Source organism: Caretta caretta, chromosome 8 (genome assembly GCF_965140235.1).
Source record: "Caretta caretta isolate rCarCar2 chromosome 8, rCarCar1.hap1, whole genome shotgun sequence".
NCBI classification, from domain to species: Eukaryota; Metazoa; Chordata; order Testudines; family Cheloniidae; genus Caretta; species Caretta caretta.
The window spans coordinates 97278400-97294093 of record NC_134213.1 but is presented as its reverse complement, the minus strand read 5'-3'; the positions used below and the strand labels follow the sequence as shown (position 1 = coordinate 97294093).

Here is a 15694-nt window from a genome sequence, read left to right as displayed (position 1 = left end):
ACTTACAAAAAAGGTCAGCAAGCATTCATGTAATCTTGTACATAATCAGCTATGGAAAAGTACTTGGTGTTCTCACCCAGGCTTTGCACAGTCTCTTTCAATGCCAGGGCAAGAGAGTGTTGATAAAGACTTTGTGCATTGCTGCTGGAGAACTGGCATTTCTGGCTGGAAAGTAGAGGTGTGAACATTACTGGCCAAACTTATGCAGGGTACTTAAAGGAAAGATTCCAGCAAGGCAGAGAAGTGCATGGTGCAGGCCTACAAATGGCTCCATGTTTCTCACATATGTATGTTTTATTTCATGAAGCCTGCAATCATGAAGATAAAATATACCACGCTATCTATCATACTCCCTTGGGAGGAGCTTCTGTATTTATATCGCAGGCCTCGGGATAGGATTTCTCCCTGCTCTAATTTCCTACTTTTTGAAGTACCATGCCCCAATCAGAGTTCCTCCAGAGAAGAAAATCTGGAGAGAACAGATTGCTTTCAGTGCCTGGCAATGCAGTTTCTTAATCCTTATTCAACTGCAGGGACCAACATTAACTGGCTCATTTGGCAGATATACATAGCATATTACTTTATAGAATGAGAACAAATTCAGTTCTCAATAACACCATTGTAACGGAGAGCAAAATTCACCCCAGCAATGCCTCTAAGTAAAACATGCAATTTCAACACGCCATTGTGAACCAAAATCCTGACTGAGATTGTTCCACGCCTCTATTTGAACCTGTTTGCTAATCTGCCATCAGAGAAACTTGTCCATGAAATATACACCTTTTAAATTATGTAACAAATCCAACAGAATCACCTATTACCTATAACAGGTGTTAATTTTAATCCTAATTGTTATTTCTACTAGCCAGAGGTACAGCACTGTTTTCCAAGCTATGAGAGAATTTACATCTTTGTTTAAATATAGCAGCTATGGATGCTAAACTTTGCAACTGGGTTGGGGTTTGATTTTTGTTGTTGTTGTTTGTTTGTTATGAAAGGGGAATGAAGGGAGGAAATGAGGCGAGATGAACAAAATATACAACAATGAGCTAAAATTTCCCAAGCATTTTAGCTAGTGTCAAGTTTCTTGTTGGCCAAAAAGAGGTTACTCCCCCTGTGCAGTAACTGTGGCTCTTCGAGACATGTCCCCCTATGGGTCCTCCACATGAGGTGCTCATATGCCCTACGCACCTTGGATCGGAGATTTTCACAAGCAGTATTCATTTGGCCCATACAGCCTCAGTGCGGGCCATGAATGTATGTATCGGGCTGCATGGGCAAACCACCCTTCTCTATTGTCAAGTCTCAGAGGGAAATCCTGAAGCAGAGAGGAAGGAGGCCAAGAAGTATAGCCCACATAGAGACACGCATATCAAAGAACCACAGTTCCTTACCCTGTGCAGTAACTTCTTTTTGTTCATCAAGTAGCATCCCCATGGTTGCTCCACTTCAGGTGACTCCTAAGCAATATCCCTCTAAGGAGGGGGAGCTTCAGCATCAAGTCTAGAACTGAGGAAAGAACTGCACTGCCAACTGCCACATGAGATCTAGAGGCAGTGATGAGGGCATAGTGTCTGGAGAAGTATGTGCTGAGGACCATATAGCAGCTCTGCAAATCTCAGATACGGGGGACGTTTTTCAGTAAAACATAGATGTAGCCTTGTGACTTCATAGAATGAGCTGACAGCACCAACCACACTGTCAATCATTTAATAAATATTAAAATAATATTAATGTCTCAGAAAGAAAACATCTCCTTTACAGCAATTTGATAGCAAGGCCCCGGCTAATGGCCCTCAGTGTTATTCTAATCTAAACCTCTTATAAATCCCATTCTTTAGTAGATTCTAGAGCTCTACTGTTAAATTCACTCTTTGTGATAACTCTGCAAGGTTAGACTAACTGCCAGATTCTGACTCAGAACTACAAAAGCCAGGTAATCTGGAATGAAGAATGAAATTTTATCATTAGCCCCACAGGTGCCTTTGGGCAGGCAGCATGCTCAAGTGGATTGGACACTTGGATTTAGGACATCTGAGTTCTGCTCCTGGTTCTGCCACTGATTTACAGTATGCCCTTGACCATACACTAGCTCTGTGTGCCACAGTTTCCTCACCTGTATAATGGGAGTGATGCTACTCACTCACCTTACTGAAGAGCACTGTGGAGGTGCTAGTTATTTCAATATATAGCGAACCAAATTCAAGCCTCAAACGTGATCATGACTCTTCAGATTCAAACCTCTGAAGAGATATGAAGGTTCACCTTTTGTTTGGAGGCAAAGGTAACAGGTAATAGAACAGAGCGCAGGTCTGCTGGACCCATCATCTTCTTATTACACAACAGTCTCTTTACTGAGGTAGCATTAAAATGGAGTTTTAACCCCCACTCTGAATTTCCTGGCTTCCCTTTATTTAAAGCCTGACTCCTGACATTATTTTAACATTAGATTTTTTTGTAAGTAGTTCACAGAATTATTGTAACACATTAATTAGACTTTACAAGTTATCTTTTGCATTTCAGCAGGAATTTTCATGGAGCAGAAAAATTTGCATGAATTATATCAAAAGGCTCATACCCCCACCTTGGAGTAATCTAAATATTAATGATTTTAACAGGAAAAGGCATTTTAGAAGAAATTAGGCTCCGCATTTCTAACATTTCCTAACCATGTAGCATAAAAGTATGCAGCTTCCCTTTGGCTAGAACCAGGCGCTTGTGCTAGAGGAGAGTTACACAGGAATAGACCAATTGCTTTCGACTAGGGACACTGCAACAGTGCAGTAAAACAAGAAGCAATACTCGAAAACTCAAACAGAATCCACACATTTTTCTGGGGGCTTGGAAAAAATATAGGGATCAGAAACCTCTTATAAGATGTGTAATGATTCAGAAGGGTGGAGCTCAGTATGGACACTATGCGCTTCAAGTTCAAATTTAAAAATTCCAAGATGTGAGGAGTGTGGTGAGCAAGAGAGCTAGCAGTAAGGCCAGAAAATGAAGTAGATAGTACAGGGAGCGAGAGACGTTCATGCCAAACTAGTATCCCCTCAATAATGAATGTCCCATTCCTAACGCCCTACTGCCAATGCTTCTGTACCTCCCACATAGCAAACTTCTCAACTTGACCCCCCTCCTTAGAGAGCCATCTGCCTCTCCCACTTACCATTTCCCCTACAACCCTTTCAAACCTGCTCCCTCCCTATGACAAGAACAGCAAATATATCTGAGCTTTGGGTTTCAAAAATCTAAAATCAGGAAGAGAAACATCAAAGAGCCACTGCAAGTAGGTACGGTCTAAAACACAAGAGCACTATCTATTTTTTAAAAATCTATCACCAAGAAATTAGCGAAAACACAAGGCAGGGAGAAAGGGGAAGAAAACACTCAGACAAATTCACCCCTGGTGTGACTTTCACAAGCCTCCAGAGTCACACCAGGGACGAATTTCACCCAGCGCATGAGCTTCCACGTTGCTGCAGTTTGCCCTGCTCCTAGAGCAGTATGCATTACTGGCTAATAATCAAAAACGGAAGCAAACAAAACAAAGCCACCTGGGCTCTTGTCCATTAGAAACAGACAAAGGTATCAGTATTTGTCAGATTTTTTCAAGCCTCTACAGTGAGCTGTACAGAAAAGCTTCAAAAACAGACTCCAATGAGAAACTGCTGAGCTTGAATTAATATGCAACCTAGATACCATTAACTTGGGTTTGAACAGAGACTGGGAGTGGCTGGGTCATTACACATATTGAATCTATTTCCCCATGTTAAGTAGCCTCACACCTTCTTGTCAACTGTCTAAATGGGCTATCTTGATTATCACTACACAAGTTTTTTTCTCCTGCTGACAATAGCTCATCTTAATGAATTAGCCTCTTACACTTTGTATGGCAACTTCCACCTTCTCTGTATGTATGTGTATATATATATATATATATATATATATCTTCTTTCTATATGTTCCATTCTATGCATCCGATGAAGTGGGCTGTAGCCCACGAAAGCTTATGCTCTAACAAATTGGTTAGTCTCTAAGGTGCCACAAGTACTCCTGTTCTTTTTATTTAGAAAATGTAGCTAACAACTCTGTCTTCAAAAGTAGAAAAACAAAAGATTTGCTAGATCAGAACTCATTCATTCCACATTCTCCTTGACCTTAGGAAAGCTTCTGACACCATGGATATCTGCCTACTGTACTCCTGGGGTATAATAGGCCAAGGGAGATTCTGCATCCCCTGATGCTCCTGCTGCTGCCAGACAACCAGTTGCAGGTGTGGCGACGGAAGTTTTTGCTTTATGATGTCCCATGTGGGTTCCGGGGTTGCTAAGGAGGCAGTATGTGCTATTCAGCTTCCCGAGATCATCAGTAATCTCCTTGGACTCCAGAGAGATTACTGATGAACCCAGGAAGCTGAGTAGCAAATACTCAGCCACCCCGGAACCTGCATGGGGCATATCAAAAGCTCAGGTCTTCTTTGGAAAGAAACACAGTCACGCTGCGGCTTTTCCCAGGCTTGGGGTCTGGGGAGGGGAGGGGAGGTGCAGCTGCGGCTGGCCTGGGGCTCCTCTGGGCAAGTGGGGGGGGAGGGCGCTCAGGGCTCCTCGGGGCAGGTACAGGGGGCAGGCTCGAGGCTTCAGACAACCCAGGGCTCCTCCGACCTGGGGAGGGGTGGGGGTGCTTGGGCCTCCAGCCAGCCCGGGGCTCCTCGGCCAAGGGGGGTCATTACTCCGGCTGCGGGGGGGCGGGGGAGAGGGTTGTGGGTGGAAGGGAGGGAGCTGGGGGCTATCCTCCCCAAAGGGGGGCTCCACCCGCCACAAAGTGCAGTTATGACCAGAAAAGCAACCGAGCAAAAAAGCTATCTTTCTACTTAACCACCTGCATATATCTGGTGACTTTAACAAAAAATCCTTTTTCACTACTTTTGCCTCCTGTTAGCACTGCAGAGACATCGTAACTTGGCAAGAAGGAGCTCTGTTCTCATTACTCCTGATAAACTCTCTTGTCCCAATTCCTCTCCATCATTGGCATTTATACTCTTCAAACACCATAGATGACTACTATGTTCCCATTTAGTTGTCACTTAGCTAAGCTACACCTACCTATTCAGTTCTTCATCTTTCCTCACAGATCGATACCTCCAGCCTCATCATTTATGTTGCTCTGTTCTGAAATACATTTGCCTTCATAATGTGAGTAGCACTTGTAGTCGTTAATGTAGGATGGACCCTTTAATATTTTAAATTAAAAATATCTAAAGTAAATAAAATAGTTTAATGTTTCTGACTGTAATAACACTAAAATGGCACCATACTATGGACTGAAATTGTACCTCATCACAGCGAAGTCAGAGGCACTTAAGAAAGACTCTGCAAATATGTTGGATTTAGATATTTTTAATTAAACCGAATCTTACACACACACACACACACACCTATTAGTATTTTGTATCCTTATAACTCTTCCAGATAAATAATCTCACATGACAACACACTCTACAAAACCACATGACCAACTCCTAATCCAATTAGTCTGGGGGTCAAATCCTTCTCATCTTACTCACATAGGGCCAAATTCTGCGGCCTGCCCACATAAGTGTTCCAGGGATCCAAAGTTGCCTTCATCAACTATAACAGGATATATGACTGGTTAAAGGTTTAAAAAAAAGGCAGATGATCCTCAGTTACCTTTTTCCTTTTTTTAAAAGAGAGACAATTCCCAATTCATCCCTTATTTAAAACCCCTAAAATAATGGAGTTAGCCCATGGAGGAATTTGACCCTACAACTTGTGAAACTGCTATATGACCATGTTCCAGGTCTGACCTAACCCCTTTTAAAAATTGGGATTGGGTAATCTTCCATATCCAGTAACTAAAGAGGCATCACCATTTCATCCCTTGATTTCCATTTAGCCACACTCATTCTACATCAAATCCTTGACAGAAAGGACAATTCTTGATTACTACCTGTCCCATCCTGCGGTGCAATCCAGATCAGTGAGGGGCAGTGAGAGGCACCCACCTGCCCTGCAATGCTGGGTGCCTCGCAATGTTTTGCTGCTGTAGCTCCCACCTGGGCTGCTCACAAACAGCCTGCCAGCATGCAGGTAACATCCTGTCTGGGTATAACTGCAGCCCTGGTCCAGCAGCTCTGAACCCAGCAGCCTGTCAGCAACACACCAGACACACTCTGGCTTTCACCAGCCTTGGTTGTTACTTGCAGGGTGAAGCAACATACTCCCAGTACTGAATTTTCCCGAAGTGTGTGTTCTGCGCTGTCCAGCCCTCTCCTAGACACTCAGATATTAAGATCTATTACCACTGTAAAGAGTCAATATTCAACAATTTTCTACTTTAACTGGAGTTACCAGACAGTTCAGTTTAAACACAACTGGATGGGTTTAAAGACAAAACAAATTTATGAACAAAAGAAGATGGATTTAAGTGAATTCAAGTATGAGAGATAAAGATCAAAACTGTCACAAGCAAATAACAGTGAAAACACATCTAAAAGTCTTAGACTTAATCTGGTAAATTTTGGTTCAAGGCTTTGTTTAAAAAGGCCTGTCTCACCCCCAGTCTTCCAGCAAGATAGTGACTGACAATTCTTTGGTCAGGATCTCCCCCAGAGGCCCAAAGATGCTGGTGCCTGAGGTCTGGTCTACACTATAGAGTTAGGTTTCAGAGGAACAGCCATGTTAGTCTGTATTCGCAAAAAGAAAAGGAGTACTTGTGGCACCTTAGAGACTAACCAATTTATTTGAGCATGAGCTTTCGTGAGCTACAGCTCACTTCATCAGATGAAGTGAGCTGTAGCTCACGAAAGCTCATGCTCAAATAAATTGGTTAGTCTCTAAGGTACTATAGAGTTAGGTCAACACAAGGCAGTTTATGTCGATTGAACTAGGGAAGTCTCTACACTTACGTGGGCAGGAGCGAAATGTAAATGCCCCACTACGCCGACCTAATAACTCCACCTCCACAAGCAGCGTAGAGTCAAGGTCAACATAGTCAGGTCAACACTGTGTTGCTTCTGCTGCCTGTTACTAGCTTTCAGGACCCATCCCACAATGCCCCACACTGACAGTACAATCAACACAGGTTCCTGGGGAGGATGCGCACCGCTAAGACAAAGAGCAAACTGTAGACACAAACAAGCGATGTAATTACTGCTGTGCCTGCAGTTAGGTTGACTTGATTTTGTAGTGTAGCCACGACCCTTTTTTGTCTTCTTAGGTGAAAGAGACACAGCTTAGGGGTTTTCTGCCTCTTTCTTTTACAATCCAGTGAATCTTTGATGTGGATTCTTCTGAAGATTACCCCTCAAAGCAAAGTTTATTTAAACAGTGAGGCAGACAATATACAGGTTTCAGAGTAACAGCCGTGTTAGTCTGTATTCGCAAAAAGAAAAGGAGTACTTGTGGCACCTTAGAGACTAACAAATTTATCTGAGCATAAGCTTTCGTGAGCTACAGTTCACTTCATCGGATGCATACTGTGGAAAGTTTAGAAGATCTTATTATATACACAGAAAGCATGAAAAAAATACCTCCTCCCACCCCAGTCTCCTGCTGGTAATAGCTTATCTAAAGTGATCACTCTCCTTACAATGTGTGAGCTGTAGCTCACGAAAGCTCATGCTCAAATAAATTGGTTAGTCTGTAAGGTGCCACAAGTACTCCTTTTCTTTTTGCGAATACAGACTAACACGGCTGTTACTCTGAAACCTATGATAATCAAGTTGGGCCATTTCCAGCACAAATCCAGGTTTTCTCATGCCCCCCCCCCACACACACACACACAAACTCACTCTCCTGCTGGTAATGAGGTGAGAAAATGGGGGGTGAGAAAACCTGGATTTGTGCTGGAAATGGCCCAACTTGATAATTATACACATTGTAAGGAGAGTGATCACTTTAGATAAGCTATTACCAGCAGGAGAGTGGGGTGGGAGGAGGTATTTTTTCATGCTTTCTGTGTATATAATAAGATCTTCTAAACTTTCCACAGTATGCATCCGATGAAGTGAGCTGTAGCTCACAAAAGCTTATGCTCAAATAAATTGGTTAGTCTCTAAGGTGCCACAAGTACTCCTTTTCTTTTTGCAGACAATATAGAGTCTGATGTTGACATGCAAATGTGCTGTCTCCTGCCATCTCTTCCCCCTGCTGTCTTGAGGCCCATTCACTACTTACATGTAAATTGAGATAAACACACATTCCTTTGTTTAGGCTAGACCTGTTCAACAACTTTTGCCTAGGCGGGTCCGTATGGTTTTGAACATGCACTTACCACATCATACAGGGGGATTTCACGGCTTTATAAATAATGTTGCTACATACATTTTCACCATGATGTTATTGACCAGCAAGATATTAAGACAGGTTTCAGAGTAGCAGCCGTGTTAGTCTGTATTTGCAAAAAGAAAAAGGAGTACTTTTGGCACCTTAGAGACTAACCAATTTATTTGAGCATAAGCTTTCGTGAGCAACATCCGATGAAGTGAGCTGTAGCTCACAAAAGCTTATGCTCAAATAAATTGGTTAGTCTCTAAGGTGCCACAAGTACTCCTTTTCTTTTTTCAAGATATTAAGTTTTCATATGATACCTCACAAGGCATATTTTGTACAAAGATTATTACAATAATATGTAGGGTGAGAATACAGGGATGCTTTCAGACACACTACTCCCAATCAAAAAGGAAGAAATTCAGTGGAAGAAATCAAGCCCAGAGGAAACCTCTATGAAGCAAGGTGCTCAGACTCCTCCTTTGGAATCTCAAATTCCTTGGAAAAGTCAACAGTAGACTCGCCAGGCAGTAGAGCAGCAGAAAACAGGAAAAGCCTCAGTCTGTGTACAAAGGTGGCTTCTAGCAAGAAGCACATTGAGTACTGCCACTCCATCAACTCCCTATTTTCCCACAAGCAGACAGTAAATTGTCATCTTCTCATAGAACTATTAAAAAAAAACTGAAACATTTTGTAACAGAGCATTTCAATGGCAACAACCACAAGGAGCCGTTTATTTTACAAGCTGATCATTTACATACTAGCCACAAGAGTTATCCTAAAAAGAAAAGGAGTACTTGTGGCACCTTAGAGACTAACCAATCTATTTGAGCATAAGCTTTCGTGAGCTACAGCCACAAGTGCTCCTTTTCTTTTTGCGAAGACAGACTAACACGGCTGCTACTCTGAAACCTAAAAAGAAAAGGAGTACTTGTGGCACCTTAGAGACTAATGAATGTATCTGAGCACAAGTAGCTCACGAAAGCTTATGCTCAAATAAATTGGTTAGTCTCTAAGGTGCCACAAGTACTCCTTTTCTTTTTGCAAATACAGACTAACACGGCTGCTACTCTGAAACAAGGGTTATCCTGTTTCTCCTAGAAGTGAAGAAAAATACAATAAGAAATCTGTTAACACATGCATATCACATACTTCTGAGAAAGTTCTGAGCTAACTGAATTTAGAGACTGGTTTCAGAGTAACGTGTTAGTCTGTATTCGCAAAAAGAAAAGGAGTACTTGTGGCACCTTAGAGACTAACCAATTTATTTGAGCATGAGCTTTCGTGAGCTACAGCTCACTTCATCGGATGCATACTGTGGAAAATACAGAAGATGTTTTTATACACACAAACCATGAAAAAATGGGTGTGTATCACTTCAAAAGGTTTTCTCTCCCCCCACCCCACTCTCCTGCTGGTAATAGCTTATCTAAAGTGATCACTCTCCTTACAATGTGTATGATAATCAAGGTGGGCCATTTCCAGCACAAATCCAGGTTTTCTCCAACACCCCCCCCCCGCCCCCGCCAAAACCCACTCTCCTGTTGGTAATAGCTTATCCTGATCACAAAGCTATTACCAACAGGAGAGTGGGGGGGGAGGGGGAAACCTGGATTCATCATACACATTGTAAAGAGAAAGGGCTCTTTACAATGTGTATGATGATCAAGGTGGGCCATTTCCAGCACAAATCCAGGTTTCCCCCTCCCCCCCCCACTCTCCTGTTGGTAATAGCTTTGTGATCAGGATAAGCTATTACCAACAGGAGAGTGGGTTTTGGCGGGGGCGGGGGGGGGGGTGTTGGAGAAAACCTGGATTTGTGCTGGAAATGGCCCACCTTGATTATCATACACATTGTAAGGAGAGTGATCACTTTAGATAAGCTATTACCAGCAGGAGAGTGGGGTGGGGGGAGAGAAAACCTTTTGAAGTGATACACACCCATTTTTTCATGGTTTGTGTGTATAAAAACATCTTCTGTATTTTCCACAGTATGCATCCGATGAAGTGAGCTGTAGCTCACGAAAGCTTATGCTCAAATAAATTGGTTAGTCTCTAAGGTGCCACAGTACTCCATTTCTTTTTGTGAATATAGAGACTGAGAATGGAATGGTCTGCCACAGCATTTGCCACTACAGGGCTATATATATTTTCCTTTTCCCTGTCCATCACTCCTTCAGTAGTTAACTGTGGAAAATTCAAGTTCTTCGAATGTGTAAATTCCGAATACTGTTTTTAATATATTATTGTATCTTCAGTAGCAACAAAAGTAGTGTGTTAATCTAGAAACAAAAGCGTACTGAACATACTCTGGGTACATATATTATGTATCCCTGAAAATGTAATGGTCTGTGTACACCTGTGCTTTATATTATAAACACTCATATATTTTCCTTTTAACATTATTTCAGAGAAATCAATGTTCAGCAATAAGTAAATACAAGCTAGCAAAAATAAGCATGTGAAAAATGTAATTTGAATGAAGACCATTTGAATGAAGTCCACTGCAAATTCCATATTTTAATTAAATGATCAGTCCATATGGGAAATTTCTATAATACACCCACCTAATCCATGTTCATATGCTAGTCTGCACTCTACAATATAGTATAATTCCTTACATATGTACTGTAGCTCACGAAAGCTCATGCTCAAATAAATTGGTTAGTCTCTAAGGTGCCACAAGTACTCCTTTTCTTTTTGCGAATACAGACTAACACGGCTGTTACTCTGGAAAATGACCCCTTTGTTAACATTTACCAGCAAACAGAATCCCAGGCACATGCCATAAAATGCCTTTTTTCAAAAAACTCTAAAAGCTGCAGAAGTAAAACTTCTAAGAAAACACAATTACTTACCTGACCGATCTGACATGGCACAATATAACCAAATCAGAGCTTCATCAAAATATCATTTTACATTCCTTATCTTTTCTGACTCGGTATTTCATGGGAGGCCTGGGAGTGGGGAGGTCCTGATCCTTACTCAGTCTTGCTTTTTAAGAAGTCTCACTGATTCTAATGGGACTATTCAGAGGGTAAAGGACTATTCATTGTGAGTTGGGATAAAATAATCAGAACATTAGGAATCCATTCAGGCCATGACCATACAACCTTTATACAAACAAAACTGAATTCAGTGGAAGTTTTGCCTAAGAAAGGACTGTAGGATGAGACTGTAAATGTTAAATTGATTAAAAACTGCAAGGATGTTAATAGCAAGAAATAGAGTGAAAAATGCATGACCGTAACTTATTCCCTAGACTCTGCTGCCATTCATCAGCTGCTCATGTTATGTTCTTGTGGTTTATGAAGTCTGCAGAGCTCATCCCATGAATTACAACAAAGTGTGAATTCAATGGCTATTATCCTATACAGTATATAATTCTCAAGACATGCCTTTGGTATTTCAGGTCAGCTGCCACAGCAAAACCTGCAGTGCTGTTTTGTCTCTTGTAGATACAATGGACTTAATTCCATATTTCTTTGCTTTCATGGATGTTTCTTGCATACTTCGGTTGGGAGAAGTGCTGCTACCCACAGAACTTACATGGCAACACACAAGGGACAAGCATGTGTACTGATAGCATAACAAATGTGCAACTGTCTGGGACTTTGGCATCTTGCCAACCATAACCCCAAGGCCAACTGAGACATCACAGGAACAGAGGAGGTAGAACTCCAAGCCGCCCTGCTCCAAAAGCATAAACCCTCTTCTTCTCCCACTTACACTGCTATATTCTGTTACCAGCACGGGGCTTGATGACACACAACTGAGTAGTTCCGATTCTATCCAATAGTAAGCAGTTGTGCACATGCACACTGGCTAATTCACTATATTTTTTTCAAAAAGAACAGGAGGACTTGTGGCACCTTAGAGACGAACACACTTATTTGAGCATAAGCTTTCGTGAGCGATAGCTCACTTCATCGGATGCATTCAGTGGGGGGGGGGAGGTACCACAAGTACTCCTTTTCTTTTTGCGAATACAGACTAACACAGCTGCTACTCTGAAACCTGCCATATTTGTTTCAGTAATCCTTGTATATACATACTTAAATTGAACTTCTTTCAAGATCTGTCCTATGAGCAACTTAAAAAAAAACCACCAGGAACTAAACCAGAACAATGATTTCTCCTTAGGGTTTTCCCACATACACAGGATTTGTCAAAACAAGGATATAACAGTAAGAGGAAAGAGTAGAACCATAAAAAGTCAGTGTTTAACTAATATACGGAGGAGGAAGATTTTGAAAACTATAACTCTCCACCTCTTTAACGAACTTTGACAGGTTTCAGAATAGCAGCTGTGTTAGTCTGTATCCGCAAAAAGAAAAGGAGGACTTGTGGCACCTTAGAGACTAACAAATTTATTTGAGCGTAAGCTTAAGCATATGTAGCTCAAGAAAGCTTATGCTCAAATAAATTTGTTAGTTAGTCTCTAAGGTGCCACAAGTCCTCCTTTTCTTTTAACGAACTTAGAATTTTTCAGGATGAATCACCACCAGAACAAGATTTTGTAGGTAAAGAGTTGAAATCATCCCCATCGCTAAGCATTTCACTTTGACGGTGCAATAATAAACCTCTTTGCCTTTGTAAATTTAGCCTGTCAGGGCACTTTCCCCAGAAGACCTTCACAGCCTATCCTCTAACCTATGCAAGGGCACAAGGGAGAGTCTTGGAGGAGGATGGCCGAGGGTGCACCAAATAAAAACTAGTCAACCCTTCCCACTTTTCTATAGGCAGCTTGTGCCATGTGGCTGATCTGGTGTCTCCCAGCAGCCAATCCGAAACGGGGCCGGCAAAAGCGACGGCTTCATTCAAAAAAGAACAGGATGGAACCGCAAATTTACAGTCGTTTGCCTCTGGGCCAGGTTTTGCGGCAGGAAAGCGGCAGGGCAGGACCCGCTACTGTCACCCAGGGCATATGGATATAATTCGCCCCCAACACACACGCGCGCTGCGCTGCTCTCCCCGAGGCTCAACGCTGCATCCGCCCCTTCTGGCAAGAGGGAGAAGCCTATCTCCGAGCAGCAGCGGGGGCTGATGCGGCCCCAGGGGAAACGCAGGCGGAGAAAGGGACAGCAGGGCTGGGCGACGTCTCTCCAGCCTGCGCGCGGTGCCCAGGGCTCCCCGGGCGCCAGCGCCCCCGAGTCTCCGGACAGGACTGCTTTCTAGGCCGGCCGCGCACACACACACACGCCCCGGGAGCCAGGCGCCGCCGGGTGCCCCCGTGCAATGCATGGCGCTCCCGCAGCCTGCAAGAGGCAGCCCCAGCGGAAGACACGAGCTTGCTCCAGCTCGCCTCTGCCCCACGCACCGCCCGGCGCAGCCCACCCTCCCCGCGGCCAATCCGGCACCCCGGCCGAGCGGAGACCCCCCCGCCCCGCACGCCTGCCTGCGAGCGGGGCGTCCGGCCGGGAGCGCGGCTCGGGCACTCACGGCAGTCCGCCTCGTCGCTGTTGTCCGAGCAGTCGTCGTCCTCGTCGCACTTCCAGACGGCGGGGATGCAGCGCTCGTTCCGGCACTGGAACTGATCCTCCTCGCACTCCTTGGCGGCGCCTGCGGGCGGCAGAGGCAGAGCCGCGTGAGCTAGGGCGCGCTTCCCGGCCGTGCCCACCCCCGCCCGGGGCATGCTTTGCAGGCCGCATCCTCCCGGCCCGGGGCTTCAGGCCACGCTCCCGCCACGGACTCTAACTCGCCGCACACACAGGGCTCCCCTGGAGAGGGGCACGGCATGGGGGGGGAGGCATGTGTTTAGTAACACAAGGACAATGCACCTCTGCTTAAAGTAGGTTACCATAATCCCCTTCTCCCCGGCTAAATATATCCCCCCTTTGAAAAGCGGCATCGTGCACACACCAAGCATCTAATTCACGCACTGTGGGAAATAACCCGGCACTGATTTAAGGGCAAAAGGAGGTTGGAGGGAAGGGTAAGGAAATGCCACAGTAAAAGCACCAACGACCTAGCGGCTATTCATTGTCAGTGCAAAAGGCAGATCGCATGTTGAGGGACCATTGTCAGCTTCTCCGTTTACCTAAATATTTTCCTTCCCCCACAAAATGGAAACTGACCCCAACCTGAAGCTGAGAAGGGGACCTGCTCCTTTGCAGAGAGGGAGCGGGGCTCCTGGGTTTGGGTTACGGGTGACCACACAAATCTTCCCTTAGCTTAAAAGATGAATTCCTGTCACTACCGGTCGGCTAGCATCGGTGATAGCCTTTCCCTTCAAACAAGGTGTCAGCCCTTCCCCCCAGTACAGCACGGATCAAAGTTAAGGGAACCCCTGCAAACTGGCTTGCTGTGCAGGGCCAGGAATCCCACACACAGCGCGTGCAACCAGTCGTCAAAAGGGAGAGCGAGAGCCCCAGGCAAATGCATGGCTTGCCCTTGCTCAGGTCCCAGCGATGCTGCGTGGTTACCCCCCGACACGCGCGCGCACACGTGCAGAGGACATGGACACGGGGCTCCCGACCCACCTTTGCCAGTGTGCAGCTTGATCAGCAGCAGATGGAAGAGCAGCAGCCGGGTTAGTCCTGGGTGGCACATCGCGCTCTCTCCTTCCGTGTGATAATGCCTTGAGTGCTGATTGCATGCAGCCGGGCTTACCGCCTTCGCCAACGGAGTGTTTACCGTCGGCTGCTGCCCTGCTTGCTTCCTCCAGCGTGTGTGCATTGAAATGGGAGGCGGTGACGTTTCTGGTTGGGCGGGCTGTCTGTGCGCTCCAGACCTGTGCGTGCCCGCTCTGCGCGTTGAGCGAGACCAGGTGCCACGTGGGGATGAGGAATCCTGAGAGAAAGCGCTGGGGCAATGCTGCCACAGAAGGTGCTTTTTTTTCCTGAAGCGTGGATGGTGTTGCTTTGCTAGCCTGACCCCACTCCTGGAAAAGCAAATGCATTGTTGAGCTGAGCAGGCGTCGGGGGCAGGGTACCACACCACAGATAATGTTGGACCTTCATTTTATATTACTCAGGCTGGCAGAGGGGCAAAGCCAATCTCCATTCCCAAGGGCAGCTAAAAATAGTCTCCATTCCATCATTTCTTTAATTGGACAAGGCCTCGGTTTCCTCACCTTTAAAATTAATAAATGGAATATTAAGCAACCAGCAGATTGCAAAAGGAAACGCTGCAGCAGTAAAAAGAGATTTTCAGACCAACTAATTCTGTTTATTTGAGGGGAACAGAGGTGCAAGGCCAATGTCTGTTCTCATTTCTACCCTACAGCCCCACTGACCAGCCTTGCACCAGTGTAGCTGAGAGCAGAATTTAGCCCATATTATTTGATTGCCTTGGGGATACTAATAAATACAATAACTATTACCTAGCTCAGAGGTAAGATAACAATATGTCTTTGTTCCTGGTATATAAAATAATAAACAAATATGGAGTGACCCCCACTAAAG

General features: G+C 44.5%; 1 protein-coding gene across 3 annotated transcripts in view; it reads right to left on the bottom strand.

Annotated features, from left to right (window-relative positions):
• LRP8 (LDL receptor related protein 8) overlaps positions 1–15023 on the bottom strand; it is a 301572-nt gene extending 286549 nt beyond the window's left edge. The window contains exons 1-2 of one of the 3 annotated variants that reach the window (XM_048862342.2): positions 14771–15023; positions 13731–13850 (exon numbers count right to left, since the gene is read on the bottom strand). In XM_048862342.2, coding sequence (XP_048718299.2) covers positions 13731–13850; positions 14771–14966 — 316 coding nt within the window. In that variant the 5' untranslated portion in view covers positions 14967–15023. The remainder of the gene's footprint in view (positions 1–13730; positions 13851–14770) is intronic. The other 2 variants (XM_048862340.2, XM_048862339.2) reach the window with 2 other exon arrangements.
• Positions 15024–15694: the final 671 nt, after the last annotated feature.